Here is a 23,545-nt window from a genome sequence, read left to right as displayed (position 1 = left end):
GAGGGTATTTGCTATGACCAGTGTATTTTCTTGGCAAAACTCTATTAGTCTTTGCCCCTGCTTCATTCCACATTCCAAGGCCAAATTTCCCTGTTACTCCAGGTGTTTCTTGAGTTCCTACTTTTGCATTCCATTCCCCTATAATGAAAAGGACATCTTTTTTGGGTGTTAATTCTGAAAGGTCTTGTAGGTCTTCATAGAACTGTTCAACTTCAGCTTCTTTAGCATTACTGGTTGGGGCATAGACTTGGATTACTGTGATAGTGAATGGTTTGCCTTGGAAATGAACAGAGATTATTCTGTCGTTTTTGAGATTGCATCCAAGTACTGCATTTCAGACTCTTGTTGACCATGATGTCTACTCCATTTCTTCTAAGGGATTCCTGCCCACAGTAGTAGATATAATGGTCATCTGAGTTAAATTCACCCATTCCAGTCCATTTTAGTTCACTGATTCCTAGAATGTCGATGTTCACTCTTGCCATCTCTTGTCTGACCACTTCTAATTTGCCTTGATTCATGGACCTGACATTCCAGGTTCCTATGCAATATTGCTCTTTACAGCATCAGACCTTGCTTCTATCTTCTTCCTCCTAGGAAAAGAGCTACCAATTCCTGTTTACTAAGGCTTTAGATTTGTGCCCCTCTCCCTGCCCCCGCCATTCCACCATTTTCACTTGTATCTTTAAGCCCATAAACTTGCTCACACTTTCCCATCTGAAAATGAAACTAAGCAAAAAACCCTCATCATCCTCTCTCTCCTTCCTGCAAAGATAAGTCTGATCGGATCTCTTCTTTTGTTGCCTCTCATTCCCTCTCTAATCTGGTTTCTGCCCTTATCACTCCACAATGAATGACTCATCAGTTGAGCCCCATGTGGGCAAAACAAATTGGCAAGTCCCTTCCTCTTTTTCTTGTCCTCCCTGAACTATTTGATCTGCTGGTTGTCCCTTCCTCCTTTGGCTTTGCCTATTTGTCTTGTCCTCTTTGCTGTCAAATCTGTTAGCTCCTTCTGAGTTCCCTTTATTGGCTCCCTTTGGACTTTCATCTCCTAAATGCAGAGTTGCTGCAGTCTGCTCTTCCCACTCTGATTGCTTTCCCTGGCTGCCCCATCTGCAGTTATGGCTTCAATTACCAGCACATACTGAAAATCCACATGCCTTTATCCTCGGTTTAGGCTTCTCTGCTGAGTTCTGGACCCATGTGCCCAACTGCCCCCTGTATACCTCCCTTTAAGTGTCTCTCAGGTACCTCAGATTCAGCCTCTTCCTAACAGCATTCATATCTTTTCAGCCAGACTTTTCCTCTTGGACTCTTTGTGAATATTGTCATCCAGGATCCCAGCCTCTTTTCACCACTTCTAGTCAGTTGTCAACTGTACAGAGATGGGGTGGAGGAGGGGGAGTTATGTTCACTGGAATCCTGGGGAAGCTGGGGCTGCTCTCCTGAAGAGATGCAGTGGACTGGGCAGCTACATACAGTGGGGAGGACCACATGGTAGGAACGGCACTTAGAGACCTGGCATTGGGAAGGGTAGCTATGAGTGATGATGCTTCCAGCTTTGTGTAAACTTAACCAAGCATCACCAAGGGCTGAGCTATTTGGAGTTCTTAAAGAGAAAGGAACAGAGTTTGCCTGCCCAGACAGATCTGAAGGGATAACTCAGGATGACAGAGAGAGAAGCCCAACACAGTAAGATTCAGAAGTGGGAGAGACAAGAGTACTCAGATCTCTCAAGGATAAGGAGGCCCCAAGTGAGTGTGGTTTATAGTATATTTTTGCAGTTTCGACCTCTTAAGGTCTCCAACTGGATCTTCTTTTCCTCCAGTCTACTGCTAATACCCATGTCTTATCCCCAAAGCAAATCTTACTAAGCTACTGGTTCTTTTAACTTTTGGAAAGCAAGTTAAAAATTCTTTAGCTCCTCAGACAAGGTCTTTTAGGTTATAGTCCCTGGTTACTATCTACCTCTTGCTGCTATCTACACTATTTTCCTTTTCTTTTCAGCCTTTCTTTTCCTTCTTTTCAGGGAAGTTCTCCCAGCTCTTTAAAAGCACCAGGCATTCATATAGGGGATCCATAGTCCAGTGTCTGTAATATCCACTCCACCCCATTCATCCTCCCATTTCTACTTTTCCTTTAATACTCAGCTAAGCACCATTTCCCCAAAGGCTTTTACAATCCCAGTGTGATTTTTCCTGGGCTATCATAGCATCCTACACAAAACATAAAAATACCCTTTACCACATCTCACTGTAATCAATCAACCTGCTTCTCTTCCCTGGTAGTTACTGGGTACTTCATGAAGGCAGAGCTCAGTCTATCTGGCTTTCTATATCCACTTTTTAACTCTTGAACAGTACTTGAGATTTCTAAATAAATAGTTGTCAACGATCAAAGCTTTAAAGTGTAGCAGAAAGCTACTTAACCTATTAATATAAACCTTTTAACATTTAAATAGCAGGCCATTTAATAGTATCATTTCACATGTTAATTGTGCATCTTCGTTCCTGAAGGTGTGTGTGACGTCCAGGCCCATTTGTCAGTGGGAAAATCTGAACATTTAAGAGCGCATCTCCAGGAAATATCTGCCCCACCGACGGATCTCAAGCAATCTGACATCTGCAGAACCAACCAGATCAGAGCCCTTCTCCTGGCCTTGACCTACAGGGCACCTACAGCTACTAAGAGAGGTGGGCAGACACTTCTTCACAGATGCCTTTCATGACTTCCTTGAGTGGGGGATGTTCGCCTCCACACTCTTTCGGAGCATCTTATTTTCTCCCTCTGCACGGATCACAGCTTTAATTGCATTGGTGTGATGAATGCCTGTCTCCCTCTCTAGATAGTAAACTGCAAGAGTTAAGCACCCTAATAAGTTCATATTCAACTTGTAATGCCCGAGCCCATTAGGACGCCTAAGGCGTCGCTGCTATGCCACAGTTACTTCTGCGACCGGCGTTTCTGGGCCCTAGTGGGGGCGCCCGCCCCCGCGCTCAAGCCGGCGGGCAGTACGGTCCCGCCCACCAACGGCCGCAGGGCGAGGCCGGGCGGGCCGCTCTCGCGGGGACAGTTCCCGGGCTCGCGTGGGCGCGGCCCCGGGAAGGGGAAGCGCGGAGGGCCGGGAGCCGCGCGAGGCCGGGCCTGGCCAATGAGCGCGGCCGGGCGGGGCTCGCCGCCGGCGGCCCGGGAGCGCGCGGGGCTGGGCGTGCCCACGGGTGACGCTCCGGGCCCGGCCGGCCAATGGGCGCGGGGTGGCGGGCGGGCGGGCCTGGCGGCCGGGGGCTCGAGGAAGGTAGCGGGAGGCCGGCCGGCCAGACTGACGTTTGGCTGCAACGCGGGAGGCGCGTGGCGGGGATGGCGCTGGCGCGGGCCTGGAAGCAGATGTCCTGGTTCTACTACCAGTACCTGCTGGTCACGGCGCTCTACATGCTGGAGCCCTGGGAGCGGACTGTGTTCAGTATCCTGCCCGGGCCGCGGTGCCGGTGGGGGCGCGGAGGGCCGGGGCGGCATCCTTTCGGGCTCCGGGCCTGGCAGGCGGAAGGGCGGAGGGCCGGCCCCGCGGGAGCTGCGCGCCGACCAGCCTCTGCGCGGCGGACTCGCGGGCTGAGGTGCGGGGGCCGCGCGGGTGGCGTTCCTGCGGTTGGGAGCGGGCCGGGGAGGGCGAGAACTCTTGAGGTCAGCGGTCGCGGGTGAGTCTCCAGACCCGAGACAGAGGCGTCTTTATTACTGGAGGAGATCCCCTAGGGAGACGTCTACCGGGTGTGCCCTCGCCTGCTCTTCGGCCGCGCCAGCCGTCGGTTCGGTCTCCTGTTCCTGCGGGAGGCGGGGACCGGGTAGTGGGGCAGACCGCTCCCGGCTTGGGCCCTTTTGACCTTTAGCTGTCCCTGATTTAGCTGGCTTCGATCCTAGGGAGAATGCTAACCAGTTTATCAGCCTTCAAGTGAGGTGGTGAATTTGTGTTTATGGCATCCCAATTCAGTTTTTGAAAGCAGCTCTGTTAATTGTACCTTTTTTGATCTTCAAGGTGGTTAGTTTTAAAAGTTCTACTCATTAATTTTCTGTTTGCACAGTCCTGAACAGTAGAGCCCGAAAAGGAATTTATGGTTCTTTGCGGATAGTGTTTGTGTTTTCGTAGGTAGCTAATAACTACCTGTTAATGACTACTGAGCATTTACTACCAGCCAAACTGGGCTAAGCACTTTTCCTGTATCTTAACTCATCTTAGCTTTAATAACCACAATGAATAACTCATGGTTGTGAAGAAAGGCTTCCTGAATCTATGTTGACGTTCCTTGATATTATTCTTGCAGAATAAATATTGATAATGAGATAGAACTTTTAAAAAAAAGAACTTGAGGACCAATATGAGACAAATACTTTACAAAGCATGCATGCTTCATGAAGGGCTGCTCCTCTTCAATGAGGTTTAGTTGAAATAGCTTCAGAACAACTTTGCGAATACATTGTTGCATTGTGGTAGAGTGAGATAATTTCATTCCAAGCCTTAAAAGTGTTTATTTGTGTTGAACTAGCATAAGATTGTACTCAAAGCTGTCTTCTGTTCCAGCACTTTTGAGGCATCTTAGCTGCTTTACAAGGACATTTAGTTTTATTATTGTTGGCATTTCTTTCCAAACCTGGAATTTAAGAACCAGAATGCATATTTTGGATGTAAAATCTGAATGTAAAGCATGCTCTAGTTTCCTGAACCATTTACTTGTAGCTGTAGTTTAGGATTTTTTTTTTTTTTTTTGAAGTTTAATTTCATGCTAAGTGTAGGTTGGAGTGCATGAGGTCATAGAGACCGTCTCTTGACAGTTAAAATTACTAAAAAAGTGAATTTAAACAGTGTTGTGGTAAATTTAAATTCTTTAAGAAATCAGAAGTTGAATGTAACGCCCCGCTATCAGAGTCTACACTCTTGATTTTAGTCTTGAAGGCTTTTTTTGGCCTACAGATAAATGCTACAGTGTCAGTAGTGTTAAGGCTTTTTTGTACTATGTTGCAATAGTAACAATGTCCTGTAAATAGCTCCCTGATGGCTTTGGGGGCCTGATGTGGAGAAATAAATTATGAAATTGTCTGTAGTACCTCTGTGGATTTTTGCCTTTGAAGCATTTGACTTCTCATTGGTTTATGTAACCACATGATTTTAACTAAAAACCAAAAAATAATGAGATCTGCAACAACCAGAAAGAGATCTGCTGGGAACTTTTGATTTCCACCTCTTGAGGGGAAGCTTTAACATGTTTCAGAAATCCCCTTTCCCTCCTGGAAGTCATCAGGAGGAAAAGACCAGGTTTTATAACCAAGACCGGTTTTGTAACCAGTGAGACACTCCCTGTAGTGTGGCTCGCGGAGTAACATTGTAACGATGCTGTTGAGGGGAGATGGAAAATTAACAGATACTTTGTTAATGTAATTTAGAAGCATACTTAAAAGTTATTTTAGCCTTGTTTTTTAATGAAAAAAAAAAAAAACTAAATAAACTTGTATTTTGTTATCACTGGATTATATTTGCCACCTTTCTATGGCTTCTTATGTTTCCATGGCATTTTATACTTTATTTTAAGCAAAACATGGGCAGTTTTTTGGTGTATGTTTGAAATTAGATTCCCCCTGAGAGACCATGATTTCTTCAAGGAAAGAGTTCTTTTTGTTGTTGTTCAGCAACACGTTACTGCACATAAATAATGCTTGACAAATACTTCCTTATATGATGCAGAAGTGCTGATTTTAAGCCACTTTTAGAGTAGCTTTGGAACTGGACTGTTTCTAATTAACATTCAGTTCTTATATTCAAACTTAAAGAAGTAGAAAAAGCTGTCAGTTGAAAGAATATCTTTTATTTTGGAGAAGTTTACAAAATTTGCATTGTCCCCTCATTTGTAAAATATGTACATTTGTTAAATTCTTTGTTCCACAAGTATTATATACTTTATAATGGCAGATACTATGTGCCACCTGGGAAGCCCATTCTAGAGAGTAGGATATACCTACAAATAAAATATAAAAGTATTCTAATGCCGCTAGATAAATAAATAAAAATATAGATTATTAGGTTCTTATAGATGTTATGGAGGTAAAAAAACAACAGAGATGAGGATAGGAACTAAAGAAGAGGTCATGGTCTTTGATTTTAACTAGAGTGGTCAGGAAGGAGACATTTAGAAAGATTTAAGCAGGAAGATGGGGGAGCCTGGTGGGCTGCCGTCTGTGGGGTCGCACAGAGTCGGACACGACTGAAGTGACTTAGCAGCAGCAAGCAGGGAGAAAATCCCAGGGGATTGAGCATTTCAGGTAGCAGGAATGGTAACCATGCCCTGAAGCACCAGCATGTCTGGCGTGTTTTGTGTTTCAAGGATAGCTGTGCGATTGGGGTGGGGAAAGTGGGGTGAGTGGAAGGAGAGGTCAGATCCAATCCGGTAGGGCCTCCTAGGCATGGAGTGTGAGTTCTGGAGGTGAAGGGAGGTGCTCATACCTTTTGAGTAGAGTGAGTCAGATCCAGTAACAGTTTGCTCACTGACATTTTTTCTCCCTGACGTTTAAATATTGGATAAAGTAGGAAAAGAAAACATAGGAATATACATTTTTCCCTTTCCTCTTGAGACTTAAAGCTCTTTTCATTCTGAGTGGAAACCATGCACACACATACACACACCCTAGGAATGGGATTTTTGAAACTTATTTTAATTAAAAAATTTTTTCAATGTACTGAATTCTTCTGAGTTTCCAAGAATATCAACTTCAGTTTTTCCTTCGGGGAAATTAAATCCAAGTTCAGGAAAAACTAGAATTTATACATATTCTCAGATTCCCCCTGCCCCCTCACCCCATTCAGCTGAAAGAGCTGGGCGGTGAGTGCTTTGGGACCCAGGGCAGGAAGAGCGATTAGAGAAATTGCAGAGGGTGGTATCTGAGGGTTTGGCTGCATTTTCCCCGCATCAGAAGGTGTGGACTGGGTGTAGAGATGTGTTAGGATGGTGAGTGAGTATGCCAGGCTGGCTGGCTGGAACACAGATTTTTTTAAGGCAGTGTAGGTGGGAAGTACAATTGAAAAAGCAGGGTGAGGCTGTTCATTAATTGGACACTTCTGTGTGTATACTTTGTGCCAGATGCTGGCTCTAGGTGCTTTTTCTGATGTGTCAGTGAGCAAACGAGACAGAGATTCTTGTCTTTGGGAACTTTTATAATAAGTGAACTGTGTGGGAATTCTGTGGCAGTCCAGTGGTTAGGACTCTGCACGTGTGAAATATATAATGTGTTAGGCGGTAAGCATTATGGAAAACAAAAGTAGGTTTAAGGGGATAAGAAATGTGTGGATAGGATGGAGTTGCTATTTTTAAAGAAGATATCAGGAGAGGCTTCATTGTGAAAGCATACTTGAGAGCTGAGGGAGTTAGCAGGGTAGACATCTGATAGAAGAGAGTAGTTGGCAGAAGGGATAGCAGTTGCAGAGTCCCTGAGTCCATAGCTGCCTGGCGTGGATGAAGGCCATCACTGAGGCAGGTGTGGCTGGAGCAGAGTGAGCGCTGGGGAAAATAGTCGGTGAGGTCAGACTCATTGGAAGTCCTGGAGGTCTTTGTAAGGACTTTGGTTTTTAATTTTGGTAAAAAGGGGTGCTTTTGGAAGATCTGATAGAAGAGTGATCCCGTCTGACTTTAAGAAAACTTATTTATTTGGCTGCTCCAGGTCTTAGTTGCAGCATGCAGGATCTTCAGTCTTCGATCTTCACTGCAGCATATACACACTTATTTGGGGCATGTAGGATCTTGTTCCCCAACCAGGGCTTGAACCCAGGCCCCCCGGCATTGGGAGCACAGAATCTTAGCCACTGTACCCCCAGGGAAGTCTCCAATCTGACTTTATAAGTTTGAGAAAGTTTACTTTGGTTGCAGGATTTGGAATAAATTAGAGTGGCTAGAGGAAGGAACGGAGAAGGCGATGGCACCCCACTCCAGTCCTCTTGCCTGGAAAATCCCATGGACGGAGGAGCCTGGTGGGCTGCAGTCCACGGGGTCGCTAACAGTTGGACACAACTGAGCGACTTCACTTTCACTTTTTACTTTCATGCATTGGAGAAGGAAATGGCAGCCCACTCCAGTGTTCTTGCCTGGAGAATCCCAGGGACGGGGGAGCCTGGTGGGCTGCTGTCTGTGGGGTCGCACAGAGTCGGACGCGACTGAAGCGACTTAGTAGTAGTAGTAGAGGAAGGAAGGGTGGAAGCAGAGGTAGATGTTTTGGATTGAGGTAGGCTTTGAATGATCATGAAAAAAAGAATTACTTAAATTTTTTTTTTCAAATTAAAAAATTAATTTAAAAGTTGTAAAAAAAATTTTTTTATACAACTTTCAAGGTTGTTTTCCATTGACAGTTATTACAATATATTGGCTATGTTCCCCACATGGTACAGTACAGCCTTGGGCCTGCCTGACACCCCGTAGTTTGTACCTCTCACTCCCCAACCACTGTTTTCCCTCCTCCCTCCCAGCATTTTGTTATTCATTTATTGATTTGATTGCACTGAGTTGTAGCATGTGAAATCTTAGTTTAATTGTAGCATGTGGAATCTAGTTTCCTGACCAGGGATCTAGCCTGGACCCTCTGACTGGAAGCGTAGAGTTTTAGCCACTGGCCCACCAGGGAAGCTCCAGCAGTACATTTTCTAAGCTGTATGTTCTTTTCAGTGGTGGCTCAGATGGTGAAGAATCTGCCTGTAATACAGGCGACCTAGGTTCGATCTCTGGGTTGGAAAGATTCCTTGGTGAAGGGAATGGCTACTAACTTCAGTATTCTTCCCTGGGGATTTCCATGGACAGAAGAGCCTGGCAGGAACCATGGGGTTGCAAAGAGTCAGATATGACTGAGCTGCTAACACTTTCACTTTCATATGTTCTTTTCAGTAGTGACTAGAGTATTCTCTTAGATTTTTGCTGTATCCTCAAATGTCTAAAGCTGGACCTGAGAAAGATTTTTCTTTACATCTGAATATACTTGGATAATTAGTGTGTTTGAGAGTTTAGAAAATACACCTTCTTGAATTATAAATTAAAAATAGTTTATACATCCTCATGGATCAAAACTCGAAAGGTGCAAAAGTGTAGATGGTGAAAATCTTCCTTCCACCCCTGCCCCAGCCACCTTGAGGCAACCATTGTCGTCAGTTGCCTGTGCATCTTCATTCTATGAACACCTGGAAGGTAATAGGTATTGTTTTTGGTGTGTGTAGTTTGGTGAAATCAAAGCTTTTATAAGCCAATAGAGAATTGTTTGAGGAATATATTTTGCTATGCCCTTTTGGAGGTACTAATAATGATTGATATGGTTCCCTACAATTAAGTGTCTCTGTTTTTTGTATATTTTCTATATAAGTATATTTTGTAAATAAACACAGCACACAAAACAAAATTGACAAAGAAAACCCCTATATGTAGGCCAGTGGGTACCATTGTCTCTCTCTTTGGTAGAGCTTTCTCTGAGCTAGGCAGTAAAGTATTAAAACCCTAATTCACCAAGTGTCTTCTTCTAGAACTTTTTTTTTCTTAGTGAGCTCCTTTTTTGAAGAAAATGTTTGTAAATATAGAACCATCTGATGGTTTAAATAGGTTTCCAGTAAAAATCAGTATGTGATTAGGCAAAATTCTTAATATCAGAAAGTTACTTTTAGAAAAAAATTATTAGTAAATAAGCTTAATGCCTTTTAGAAAGATTTTATCAAGGTACTTTCAAGTCAAGTATGATTTGCAAATAACCTCCTCGAAATAACCTGAACATTCTGTACTACCTTCCAGCTTAGGTAGGGAAAGAATTTCTTCCCAACAATCTTCAGTCTTTCTTTTGTATTTTATGCCATTTCCTTTTTGTCTTCCTCTTTTAGAAATGAAGGCAGTTTTCCACTGTCAGGGAGGGGGCTCAATGAGGAAAGCAGAGGTCCGAAAAACTGTAACTGAAATGAATACTTCCAGTTCTCCAGCCCGGTGGTGTTCAGACTTTTTGTTTGTGTATCCCCTAAAAGAACACAAAGCACATACTATGGATCCTCTCACTCATTTAAGTTGACGTTGGAAATCTTTCATAGTTAATTTAGACAAATAACAGGAGGGGTTTTTTTGCTACTAAAAAAATACTGTGTATTTTTGCTAAAACCTTAAAACTATGATTTTTTTCCCATATACAATTCGTGGAAAATGTTCATCACATGATCTGATTTAGCAGAGCTGGTCCTCACTCTGAAGCCAGGTAGGTGAACTCAGTCTTAAATTTCTGTCAGAAAAGCGTCAACATCTGACTTCCCTGGTGGTCCAGTGGTTAAGATGCCACACTCCCCATGCAGGGGCATGGGTTCAGTCCCTAGTCTGGGAACTAAGATCCTGCATGCCCTATGGTGCAGAAGAGAAAAAAAAAAACAAACAAATTCAGTGTCATTTTCCTGTCCAAATGATTTTATGTAAACACCTTTACTCCTGTCTCACATTGTTATTGTTGCTGTTTTGTTTTATATTTAAAAATTTTTGTTGTTGCTTTTTAATTTATTTTATCTGATAACTAGTGGTTCATTCTCATCTACACTAACTCTAGGTTTGTGCAAGTGGTGACAGGTACATAGGTAACTGATGTATAGAGCTTATTTGGTGAATTTTTAGCTTCATTATGTTTTCTGGACACCCACACCACCACACGTGAATACAGTGTGGGACATTCTTTATCCCTTTGGCCAAGCTTTATTAAAACCAGTATCACTGCCCACATCTGGACTTCCTGTTTCCTTCATGTCAGATTTCTGGATCTCTTTCATGCCTGAGGGTCATGCTTCTTGAAGCTGACTCCATGGGTATATTTGTGAATGTTGGCAGTGGATTCCCTGGCCACTGCCTCAGTGATGGCAGAATGGCCCTTCTTTGTATCCTGTTTGCTGGGGCATTTTGTGGGGTCCAGATTGGAAAGATGTCTCATTTCCAAATTCATGTAATTACACAGATAGCTGAGGCTTGGGGCTGTGCCAGAAATTTGTAACTTGAATGAAATAAAGTACAGAGTAAGTTAGTTACCATTCCTTTGTTTGCTGTCCCAGATGTTATTTTATAGCCTGGGGAAATGCGTGATTGTAAGATTCTGGAAGTAAAGTGGGAGAAGTGAAATTGTAAGTGGGGAGGGGGTGATGAGAAGAAGAGTCTCAGATCAGCTGGAGGAGAGAAAACAGTGGAAGCTGAAGATTTATAAACTGATTCCCCAAACTGATCCAAACCCTTTGAAAAGTTGCTCCAGGGCTCCAGTGCTTTTGTTTGAAAATCACTGCTGTCTCCTGTTTCATACTGCCTGGATATTTGGCTGGCTACAGGAGAATGGTAGACTATCCCTTATCTGTACTCCTTAGGATAGTATTTTCCCTTAGTGGGGGAAAAAAACAACAACACAACTCTTCTTTTGAGAAAGGTGTACTATAAAAGCAAAACAAGAACAACAAAAAGACCAAAACAAAAGACCAGAACTGTGCTACACAAAAGGTAGGTCTCCTATACCAGGATGTCAGGGAAAGTCATGGGAAGTTGATGGTTGAGGGGACGAAGCACATGTAAGCTACAGTGTTTCAGTGTGTGATACAAGTGATTTTTCAGTTGAGGTGAATGTGAATCCTCTCTCTACTGCTTCATATTCTTAAGGACCTTGTGACCTCATCCCTCAACCCCAGCTCAGAGTTTGAGTGTTGTTAACGTTTGTGATGCTTAGGGGTAAGGATAAGATAAATTCTTTAGATTAAAAAAAAAAGCCCAATGCTCAAATTTAATGATTAAAGCTACATGTTCCAGAAGATCTACTTAATGGAGGATGTATACTTTTCATTAGTTGCAGTGCTTAAAAAAATAGCAATTATGGAATGAGAGGAAGTATTTATGATCAGAAGTTATGAAAAGAACTATTACTGATAGAGGAATTTTGGCGTCACATGATGTTGTTTGCTTGCAAAGTTGTATCTGACTCTTGACCCTGTGGATTGTAGTCCACCAGGCTCCTCTGTCTATGGGATTTCCCAGGGAAGAATACTAGAGTGGGTTGCCATGCCCTCCTCCAGGGGATCTTCCTGACCCAGGGACCGAATCCGTGTCTCCTGCATTGGCAGATGGATACTTTACTGCTGAGCCACCGGTGAACCCCATTATGTGTTCCTGAAAAAATTCTCAAATAAGATAGTTTATGGGAAAATACCATTGGCGCAGACTCCTCAAAACTGGTGCAACTTCTAATGAGAACAATGATTAGCATTTGGGGGCATAACTTGGATAGCCAGGGCAAGCAGGCTGGAGGCTGCCCCAGGGGGCATTAAAAACTGATGGACAGAGTTGACTGGAAATGCTGGGGTGTGACAGAGATGGTGTGGGCTGCCTTGGAGGAGGAGGAGAAGGCAGACGGTGCAACCTTGTCATTAGTGGAGAGTTTTTCCAGCTGGGAGGTGTACCTTTTTGGAGAGAGAGAACTGGTACAGATGCTAATTTTTAATTTTCTTAAAATAGAGCTATAAGGACTTGCAGCCACTGAGCTGAGGGATGTTTCTTGCTGAACATTAGTATTCTTTTCTCACTAATCTGGCTCCCCTAATTTATGAAAAAAATCCCATATGAAACAAATCCTAGTTATGTATGAGCTGATTGACATTTCAGAAATGTGTTATAGCAGAACAGATTATATTTTAGAGCAAACAGGTGATTCATCCCCCCACCCCTTGACTCCAGGACTTCAGATCTTCATTAGATTAACAGAGGCTCTAATTAAAAATGGATATAGCCATACATAGCTTCAGTGTCTCTGGCTCAGATCTGCAAACCATTTCTAGGATTTCAGTTCAGAGTTGAACAGTGTTGTTGCTTGTTTTAGCAGCAGACTTTTTTTGTTTGTTTAGTTTTTAAAGAGTTCATCATCAAGTTGTTCTAAAATCAATTTCCATACTTAGGTATGACGAACACTACAGAAAGCTCAGAGAATGGGTTTTGCATGCTAACATTAACCTCTGATGCTGATGTAATGTTCCTCATTGTTGTTTAGTCGTTAAGTTGTGTCTGGCTCTGCAGTTCCATGGACTGTAGCCTGCCAGGCTTCTCTGTCCATGGAATTTTCCAGGCAAGAATACTGGGGTGGATTGCCATTTCCTTCTCCAGGGGATCTCCCCAATCAATGGTTTGAACCCACGTCTCCTGCATTGGCAGATGGATTCTTTACCAGTCAGCTACCAGGGAAGCCCATGATATCCTTTACTATGGCCCAAGAATATCAAATTGGCTGACATACACTGGACTGTATCTTCTACTTGCTTTCATATATGGCAACCAGAGTATCAAAAGTAACATATTTGGAAAAAAACCTTTTTTTTTTAAACATTTGGTGGCATTCTGAGGCTGCAGGAGTCCTAACCACTGGGCTGCCAGGGAATTCCCCAAATAAGCGTTCTTAAGTGTTTCTTTTCAAGGTCAGGGGACAAAAACTGCAGTAAGAAAATGGCAACCCACTCCAGTATTCTTGTTTGGAAAATCCTGTGGACAGGGTAGCCTGCTGGGCTACAGCCCATGGGATTGCAGAGAGTCGGACAAGACTGAGCACGTTTCTTTTCGCGGTCAGGGGACAAAACCTGCAGTAGTAAGGAAGCTTCCTTTCCGTAGCATTGTTTAACAGCCGACACCTACTTTCCCTTAGAACTTTGATTGCTTTTCACCAAACAGCCTGTGGTTATACTTTGTCAGATGCTTTGTTTTCTTTCAGATGGTTCCTTAAAATAAATTAGATTTATCAAAACTTTTGAATATATCTAAGGATAAAAGTCGGAGAAGGCAATGGCACCCCATTCCAGTACTCTTGCCTGGAAAATCCCATGGACGGAGGAGCCTGGAAGGCTGCAGTCCATGGGGTCGCTAAGAGTCCGACACGACTGAGCGACTTCACTTTCACTATTCACTTTCATACATTGGAGAAGGAAATGGCAACCCACTCCAGTGTTCTTGCCTGGAGAAGCCCAGGGACGGGGGAGCCTGGTGGGCTGCCGTCTATGGGGTCACACACAGTCGGACACGACTGAAGCGACTTAGCAGCAGCAGCAGCAAGGATAAAAGTAGCATTTAAAAGAGTTCATTTTACAAGAAGAATTTGAGTAATAGAAGATTGGGTTGACTAACTGAAGATTGAAAAATGACATTTTAGCTGTTTTTCAATGTGACCAGGGCCATCAGAGACTGAAAACACTGAAACTATTCAGTGAAGAGGAATAAATCGTACCCACCGGAACAAACCTCTGCTCTTTTCCCAGTGAGGAACTAGCTTTGGTTTCTCCAGAGTCTTGCAAACAGGTTGCTAACGTAGGTGGTGATAGTGTGAGATTACTGGTTAGGGTGGGAATGTTAGTTTCTGCAATCTTCTGATGTACTGTATTTTAAAGCATTTCCTGTTTTTTTTTTTTTTTTTTTTAGGTTGCTGGGAAAAGGCCTAGGGTGGCCAATTCCTTGTATGAGCAAAACGTCTTTATTTATTTTTCCTAGCTAGCTGGGAACTTACCAGCTCGTGATTAATTGGGGATTCCTGTTAAAACAGAAAACAATACACAGATAAATGGTTTCACATCCATTTGTTTTTTAATCCATTGAGCCCATAAAATATTTAAGTTATGTCCAGGTTTATAAATAACCTCTAGTTTTTCACTCAGCCCTTGAACAAACATTTATTGGCAGTTCCTGTACAATCTTGGCACATTATATGCTCAGTTCTTTTTTTTTATTTTTAATTTTTATTGGAGTATGGTTACTTTACAGTGTTGTGTCTCTGCTATGTAGCAGAGTGAATCAGCTATATGCTTACTTATATCCTGTCTTTTCTTGATTTCCTTTCCATTTAGGTCACCGCAGAGCATTGAGTAGAGTTCCTCGTGGCTATACTGTAGGTTCTCATTAGTTATCTATTTTATTCATCATCTGCTCAGTTCTTGATGATTGATAAAGTCCCAGCATTGTCTAACAATGCACCACAGCTAGAAGCAAAGAGCGGCTGAGGCACTCCCTCTTAAGCACTCAAAAATCAGTGGTAGAGGCAGTTACATACACACAAAACAGAAAAGACTTTTTTTAGTTTTTGAGGTTTTTGGTTTGTTAGTCTAGATTTTACTAGCTTAGTTCTGTATTGCTTGAATCACGGAGCCTGCTTTAAAGCATGAACCTGGTCAGTCTTGTACAGCTAACTGATGCTTGTGGAAACAGCAGTAAGGGCTTGGTAAATGGAGAGTTGGTTGTGGTCTAGTCGCTCAGTCCTGTCCAAGTCTCTTTTGACCTCTTGGACTGTGGCCCACCAGGCTCCTCTGTCCATGGAATTTTCCAGGCAAGGATACTGGAATGGGTTGCCATTTCCTCCTCCAGGGAATCTTCCCAACCCAGGAATTGAATGCAAGTCTCCTGCATTGGAAGGCAGATTCTTTGCCACTGAGCCACCTGGGAAGCCCAAATGGAAAGATTACTCTATCACCTTGTGTATTATATAACATTATGTATAGATTATGTCACCTTCTAATATATGTGTATTATGTAACACTGATTATTTACATTTTCTGTGTATTTGTGTGTGTGTGTGTGTGTGTCAGTGTCTCAAACAGAGGATTACATTAGGTGATTGAGAAATGGTGCCTAAATGCCTTCCCCAGGCAAGTGGAATCTGAACATGTTGATGCAGGAAGGGATTTCATTTTATGGAGAAGAAACTTAGGTTCAGAGAGGTTGTGATGCCCTAGTCATGTCCGACTGTTTGCGACCCCATGGACTGTAGCATCCGTCCATGGCTCCTCTGTCCATGGCTCCTCCGTCCATGGGATTTTCAAGGCAAGAGTGCTGGAGTGGGTTGCCATTTCCTTCTCCAGGGGATCCTCCCAACCCAGGGATCGAACCCCGGTTTCCTGCATTGTAGGCAGACGCTCTTACCGTCTGAGCCACCAGGGAAGTCCATATTATAAATTAACAACAAGTTAATAGCAGAGTGACCTTGGGTAATTTCCAAACAGAGGTCTGAGCCATAGTGTTAAGTGCCCAAGCCTTAAAACAGTAATTTCAATAAAGATTATGTTACCTTTTGTTGAAGAATAGATTTATATCAACCCTGAAATGTAAGTTATGTATATTCTCATATTATAGATAAAGAGACTAGTAATCAGATAGTTTTTGGGCACAATCAGGGATTGACAGAATTGCAGCTCAGACTCTGTTCTAATGCTGTGGTGATTCCAGTATCCATTTCTTGAACTTTACAGTGTATCAAGGACACTTTAAAATTTGAGAGGTGTGTTAAAAGAATGCAATGGATTGAGAAATCTGCTCAAGGACTCAGATAGCAAATAATAGCTGTTGTATTCTAGATAGTATACTTTTAGCTTTGTTTGGGAGAACATTTCTAAGGAGATGAAGGTCACATGTTCCCCAGCCTTGCAAATGTCACAATAAAACCAAGGCCTAAGTATGTCAATAGACTGCCAAGCATAATCTCGGGGGATATTTAACTCAGTATTTTGGAGCTATTTTAACTACATGGCTGAAATTGCTTAAATTGCGTTTGTAGAAAGCTTTAATAAAAGGCATTTCTTCTTTTTTTTGCATGTTTTGCAAGGTGATTATTAAGGCCAGTAGAAATTCCTCATGGTCCCATTGTTTTATTTGTTCACTTACTATGAGTTTCATTGTATAGTTAAGTCAGTTTTAAATAGTCTCTTATTTAGTGGAGGGATAAATTAGGAATTTGGGTTTAATAGATACTACTATATATAAACTAGTTAAGCAGAGATCTACTGTATAGCACAGGGAGCTATATTCAGTACCTTATAATAACCTATAATGGAAAAGAATCTACAAAAGAATCTATCTGTATATCTGAATCACTTAGCTGTATACCTGAAATGTTGTAAATCAACTGTGCTTCAATTAGAAAAATACTCTTCCAGTTGAGCTTTAGGATAATTTTTGGAAATAATTTTGAAATTTAATTGTATAGCAAACTTACTTTTAGAGAGTTAGTTATTATTATGATGCTGAAGATACTTAAGAGAACTGGGGTCAGAATATAGAAACTTTTTTGAGGGAAATAGAATAAAAGTTTAATAAGTGGCTCTGGGTAAAAATTTAGGGTTATTGTTATTTCAAGCAGCTAATAAATTGGCATTTGCATCTTGGTTCAAGTGGCTTTTGGTAATTTTGTTTATTTTGGTCAGAATTGAGAGTTATTTATTCTGTTTCTAAGAGCTAAGACTTTCTATTTATTTCCTAATAACAAATTAGGTCCAATGATGCCTAACCCAAACTTTGTCAAGGAAGAAGATCCTTCAAATAAAATAGCTTTTAGTCTAGTGTGATATACAGTTAAATTTTCCTTTGCAATTTTTACTTGTTAAAAAAAGTTATTGACTATTCCAGAATGCAAAAAACCCTGTAAAGGATAATATAATGAAAGTGTGCCCATACCAACTAGTTGAAGGAAAACATTACTAATACATTTGAAGCCTCTTTACACCCCTTCTTGTGGGTCTCTCTTCTTCCTCTTCCCATTTCACCCCATTAAGTATCTACTACCTGACTTTTGCTTATATAATTGCCATTAATTCTTTAAAAAAAATTTGTTTTTTAATTGAAGGATAATTGCTTTACAGAATTTTGTTGTTTTCTGCCAAACATCAGCATGAATCAGCCACAGGTATGGATATGTCCTCTTATTCCATATGTATTCATCATAACAGAATGCTATAGAATGTCATGAACTCTAGTGTCTAATATCTTAACCAGGCAAAAAAAAAAAATCTTTTCAAGTTTCAATATGTTCTTGTTTCATTTAGAAAAACATCCTGATTTTATATGCAAAGAAAATTTTAAAGATTTGAGAATTTAGTATTCACAAAATTGACCTCAAGTTTCAGATTCCTATCTTATGTGGAACAGTCTCTGTTAAGCTAAATTTATGCATGTTCCATAACTGATACATTCTCCATAATAAATTGAAGGATTATAGTGCCATAAAGAGTAGGTAATATAATCATTCAAATGGCTGTTTTTAATAATGACTTCTTACTTGAATTTGAGCCAATGACCTGAATTTTATTACTATGTCATTTCATTTGTTTGGTGTAGACACTCATAAATCTTATGTAAAAGCTATAAAAAAACAAAAAACATTTTGAAAATATAGATTAGAAAAAGATTTTGTGTTTCTTCACTGTAGTCACTGTAGAGTTTGTCAGTCACAGAACATATGAGGAATATGTAGAAAGCACTACAGTGAATCCAGGGTCAAATAATGTTTCTTGGGCAATTCCTTTATTCATCACACATTTTTTAAGCATGTGTTATGTTAGATATTGGAGATACAAAAATGATTAGACATTGTTCCTGTGTTCAAGGAGTTGATAATCTGGATGAGATAAATAAATCTACGGATATAAGCACTGTGACATTTAATAAAGAGTTTGACAAACATCAGGGAGTAATTACTTCTGTCAGGACATTGGGGTAAGGATGGAAAAAAGTGAGTGCTAGGGAAAGCCTCATCTAAGAGGAGATGAGTCGCTGAGAGAATGATTAGGTTTTATTTGGAGGAATAGGACTTCTCATTCATAGGAAGGTATTATGGTAATGGTGAAGAACACATTTTGGAGGTTTGAGTGATTTGGTTTGGAATTGGCTTCATTGCTTACTCTGATTTTGGGATGTTACTTAAACTTACTGAAGGGCTTAACACAGTTCCAGGTGCATACTAGATATTCACAGAATGAAAGCTGCTGCTGCTATTATCTTTGTTGTTCAGTTGCTAAGTCGTGTACAACTCTGTGCAATCCCCATGGATTGCAGCATACCAGACTTCCCTGACCTTCACTGTCTCCTGGAGTTTGCTCAGATTTATATCCATTGAATCGATGATGCCATCCAGCCATCTCATCCTCTGTTACCCTCTTGTCTTCCTGCCCTCAATCTTTCCTAGCATCGAGGTCTTTTCCAACGAGTGAGCTCTTTGTATCCTGTGGTCAAAATATTGGAGCTTCAGCAAGAGCCTTTCCAATGAATATTCAGGATTGATTTCTTTTAGGATTGGTGAGGTCTTAAACTTTGAACTGGTTGATCAGATTTGGGGGTGGGCATTGTTACAAAGAGAAGATCTTAATTGGGTCAGATCAGTCAGGGCTTGTCCCTGGAGATGGGATAGCGTAAGGCCCACTCAAGGAACGTGACAGCTGTACTGGCGGAAAGAGTGGAGTGGATATTTGGGAGAAAAGCATATTAACCATCTTACATCTCAGTGGCAGACAGGGGAAAAGAGCCAGTGAAATAGGAAAATGATGCGAGAGAAGGAAGGAGAACCCCCAGGGAAGTACCTCAACCCAGAGTCAAAGGAGTTTTGAAGAGGAAAGACGAAAATGGCATCAATTCAAATAACCATTGGGTTTGGTAGGAGGTCATCAGTGACCTGAGAGTGTCATATACCCTGGAGGGATAGAAGGCATATGGTTGTGTGGATGATAAACAGTAATGTGGAAACAGCAAGTATATACACTTAAAAAAAAAAGAAATTAAGTGGTAAGTACAGGCTGGTTGTTTAAGAAAGAACTGAATTAAGGGGGGGCTAAAAAGTGAGTTAAGAAAATTGTCATGGATGGACATTACCTACCTGACATCTGCATCTCCACCAAGGTGGCCAGTTCCACCTCCCCCAGGGCAACCTCCTTCCTGCAAATACCCTTCCTCTTGTGAAGTTCTTCACAGGGACAGCAGCACTAACCCAGGCATCCCCAGCAGGGTCATTGGTGTCATTCCAGATGTGACACTGGCCTCCACTGCCGTCTTTAGTGACTCATTTCCAAAGGCCTGTCCATCTTCTTCATAAATCCCGCTTTAGGATATTCCTGTCTCCAGGTTGTCTGGGTCAACCATTCTGGGTACTGTGAGGGACAGTACCTCTGGGTACTTTGAAGGACTAAGAATGTCCACTGTGGCCCTCTCTTTGTCTTCCTCCTAACTCTATCACCACACTGCTCCTCCCACCCCACCAGAAAAATGTAAATCCCCAAATAATGGTTGTTAATCATCAAGAACTTGCCTTCCCCATCTGAGGACCCACAGTTTGACCAACCTTCCCTTAAAAGCTAAGACTTCTGAATGTAGGCTGACCCCTCCCATGAAGACTGTGAGATCCCACTATAAAATCATGTGTTTGTTTTTTTTTTTTTCAGGCTGTACTGTGTGGCATGTGGGATCTTAGTTTCCCAACCAGGGATCGAACCTTTGCCCCCTGCATTCGGAGTGTGGAGTCTTAACCACTGAACCGTCAAGGAAAGTCCCCAAATCACTGTGATTTTAGTTGCATTTCAAAAAGCAATCACTGTGGGAGACTTTTCACCTGTTTGCTGAATGAACTTAGGGTTTGAGTCAGGTTTGAGCTCCGACTCTAAAAGATAGCTTCTTGTGTGGCCTTGGACAAGTCCCATCAGTGTTTTCTCAGTCTCTGATGAGTGGTAGTCAATAAACATTTCACAGGAAAGCTGAAAGCTGTAAAGGTCAAGTGAGATAATACGTAAAAGATTTGTCAACTAAAAACTGTTATACAAATATTGGTTGGTAGTAAGCACATTGTTTATTTAAACCCTATCTTCTCATAGAGGAATGTAAGGTATGCTAGAACTACCAGTATGTAGAGCTGAGTGTATGGAAGACAAGAGGTAGGGGGAGGGGAGGTTGAGGATATGAATGGAGTGACTGAAACACAGTCCTAGTTCAGAAGCAGTTACTCCCCTTAGAAATCCTTAGGTTTTACATAATTTTTGTTAACAGTGTTTCATGTGGCCCAACAGGAGGACTCCCTGTTGATTTGTGTCTATACAGTTTAAATTCCTTTTGGAATGCAGAGAAAGGACCACAGTGCAGAATGTTTGTGGTTTAGGTTATCAAGATGATTTTGTTTGACATTGCAAAGTTTAGTGAGAATAATATGTGTTTAATATAGCAGGTGTTATCAGTTTATGTCACTAGTATATGATTGATCTTATCTTTGGCCCTAAAGTCAATATCTCACCACATTCTAGTCTAAATAATTCTAAAATTTTTGGATCAGACATTATTCACGTCAGAAGACCTTTTGCAGTCATTAAATACTGTCCAATTTTATTCCTATACATTTCTGTTTCTTAGGTTAACAGTCACTTTCTCTGCTTCATTTTAAGCAGCCTGATGTTTTGAAATAAAACAGGGAGAATAACAGTATGCCCCATGTAAGGTGATGGTGAAGATAAAATGAGCTTAAAAAATTTAGAATGGGGACTTCTCTGGTGGTCCAGTGGCTAAGACTCATCACTCCCAATGCAGGGGCCCCAGGTTCAATCCTTGGTCAGGGAACTAGATTCCGCATGCTGCAACTAAGACGTCTCATGCTGCAACTGAGTTTACATGCACAAATACATGATCCCACATTCTGCAACTAAAACCTGAGGCAGCCAAATAAATAAATAAAGGTGTTAAAAGCAATTTTAGAATGGTGTCAGGCATAGTTCAGGCGAGCAGCTATAATTATAGTTATTTGTTCTCTATAAATACTTGATGGGGATGAGAAAGAATTAAGTGAATGGATACTTCCATATAAAACAGTTGCTGCAGAAATTGGGGAATTTAGTTTTAGATAAACTGAGAAAAACCAAATGAAGTTTCCTTAACTGTGACTCAGATTCCATGCTGGTTTCCATCGTGGGGATGGCACTGTACACAGGATACGTCTTCATGCCTCAGCACATCATGGCGATACTGCACTACTTTGAAATTGTACAGTGACCAACATGTGACCAAGTCAAGAAGCTCCTTAGGGAAGACCCATCGCCTGAATTTGGAAAGAGACTTCATCAGATGTCATAAGAAACTCTCCTAGATGTCAACATAACCAACCCTATGAATATAAGGACTAAAATTCATGAGTAGAACAGGAAAGCGATCCTGACTCATGTGTTGTGTTCTTTATTTTTAATTTTAAAAGAGGCTCTTGTATAGTAATTTTTGTCTATTTTAACATTGTAGTCATTTGTACTTTGATATCAGTATTTTCTTAACCTTTGTGACTGTTTCAATATTACCCAGTGAAAGCTTTTCTTAATGTAACTTTGAGTACATTTTAATTGCCTTCTATTTCTAAAACCTAAAGTCATTAGTTGGGCTTTACTGTTCTTGCTATTGTATGGCATACATATCTGCCTGGAAATATTTATACTCTTGACCAAAGTTTTGTAAGAAAAAAATTCAAGATTTGGGGCAAGGGGGCCGGGGAGGGAGGACATTTTATTGAGAACTATTTACAAAAGACTTATCTGTAAGTTTGAACTCAGGAGTACAGTTTTAGTTATCTGGACTCTTATCAGCTTTTGCTTTAAAACTATAAAGTGTTTCTTAATGAAAAAGGAAGATCTCGCTAAAGTTAAAATAAGGAACATTTCACCTTTTAAATATTTAATTCATGTGTGAACTTATTTCCAGAAAACTTTGATGACGGTTCTTGTGACAAATGGTGGTTAAGCAGCGTTATTATGTAAGGCTTATATACCATAGAGTTTTTAACAGAAGGTAATGAGCTTCTTCTGAGGGCCACTAGTAGCACTGTACTTCCTTAAAGTAATGGGTGCTGCAAATGCATTTGCACATTGCAATATGATGAGATGAATTGTTAAAAACTATAACAAAAAGAAATGTAAACTTGGTTAAAATCTGCTCACTCTTTGTATTGTTTTTTTTTAAAAAAGATTTTTATTCCGTAAATGTAAGATGACTACCTAATTTTTTGATGTAAACTCATTAAATTCGAAGAGAGAAAAATCAGCTGATGTAGCAGGTTTTTTTTTTTTCCCTTGATGGTTAAATATTGATCTAATATTTATATTTCTGAATTGATTGCTGTGGGCCAATAAGCAGTAAGTATATTTTAACATGTCTCTCAACATAAAAATATTGCTAATTTTAAAAATTAGACATTTTTTTTAAGCATGCCTCCCAGAATGTTTTGCTTTTTTTTTTTTTTTTTAGAAAAATTTAAATATTTTTGGCATCAGATTGTACAGATTAGACTTTTGAAGTGTTTTCTAGCCCAGAGGTACTAAGTAATATTTGAAAGCCTGGTATTTTTAAAGAATCAATTGATAAAATCACCATTAGATAGGAAGAGTGAGGGTAATACATAATTTGAATTTGAAGTGGTTAAAAGTAGATTATCTCAAGTGAGATAATAAATATGAGGATGTAAGTCTGAATTTATTCAATTAGTGCTCAAATTTGGCTTTCCCCATTGACATCCTCTCTCCCCTGTTAATCATTGACAGGTAGCTTCTAACATTGGGATCTCTGCTGAGTTGAAAATAAGAAAAGTCAAGAATCATTAGTTGACAGGGATATCCAGATAATCTGTCTTCGCCCTCTATTCAGAAATCTTTAATTCATCCTCACTCTGCTGAAATCCATTAAATTGCTGTTGTATAGCCAATGGTTGTTATGAAACACTGACCTGAGAGATAGATGGAAGATAA

The 23,545-nt window shown here is 40.9% G+C and overlaps 1 protein-coding gene and 1 long non-coding RNA gene across 3 annotated transcripts; both read left to right on the top strand.

Annotated features, from left to right (window-relative positions):
- Window positions 1-3,242: 3,242 nt before the first annotated feature.
- On the top strand, window positions 3,243-22,844 carry SPTSSA (serine palmitoyltransferase small subunit A). Its single transcript, XM_027957240.2, has 2 exons — window positions 3,243-3,460; window positions 21,709-22,844. The coding sequence occupies exons 1-2, from the start codon at window positions 3,244-3,246 to the stop codon at window positions 21,810-21,812; spliced, it is 321 nt and encodes a 106-aa protein (XP_027813041.2). The 5' UTR covers window position 3,243; the 3' UTR covers window positions 21,813-22,844.
- LOC132658125 (uncharacterized) lies at window positions 3,571-20,049 on the top strand. 2 transcript variants are annotated; one of them, XR_009597248.1, is made up of 2 exons: window positions 3,571-3,611; window positions 17,657-20,049. It is a non-coding gene; the product is annotated as an uncharacterized LOC132658125 (long non-coding RNA). The 2 variants fall into 2 exon arrangements; XR_009597247.1 differs by having other exon boundaries at window positions 3,571-10,242.
- Window positions 22,845-23,545: the final 701 nt, after the last annotated feature.

This window comes from Ovis aries, chromosome 18 (assembly GCF_016772045.2).
Source record: "Ovis aries strain OAR_USU_Benz2616 breed Rambouillet chromosome 18, ARS-UI_Ramb_v3.0, whole genome shotgun sequence".
Taxonomy (NCBI): domain Eukaryota; kingdom Metazoa; phylum Chordata; class Mammalia; order Artiodactyla; family Bovidae; genus Ovis; species Ovis aries.
The sequence above is the reverse complement of the archived record's forward strand: the minus strand, read 5'-3'. Positions and strand labels throughout refer to the sequence as shown.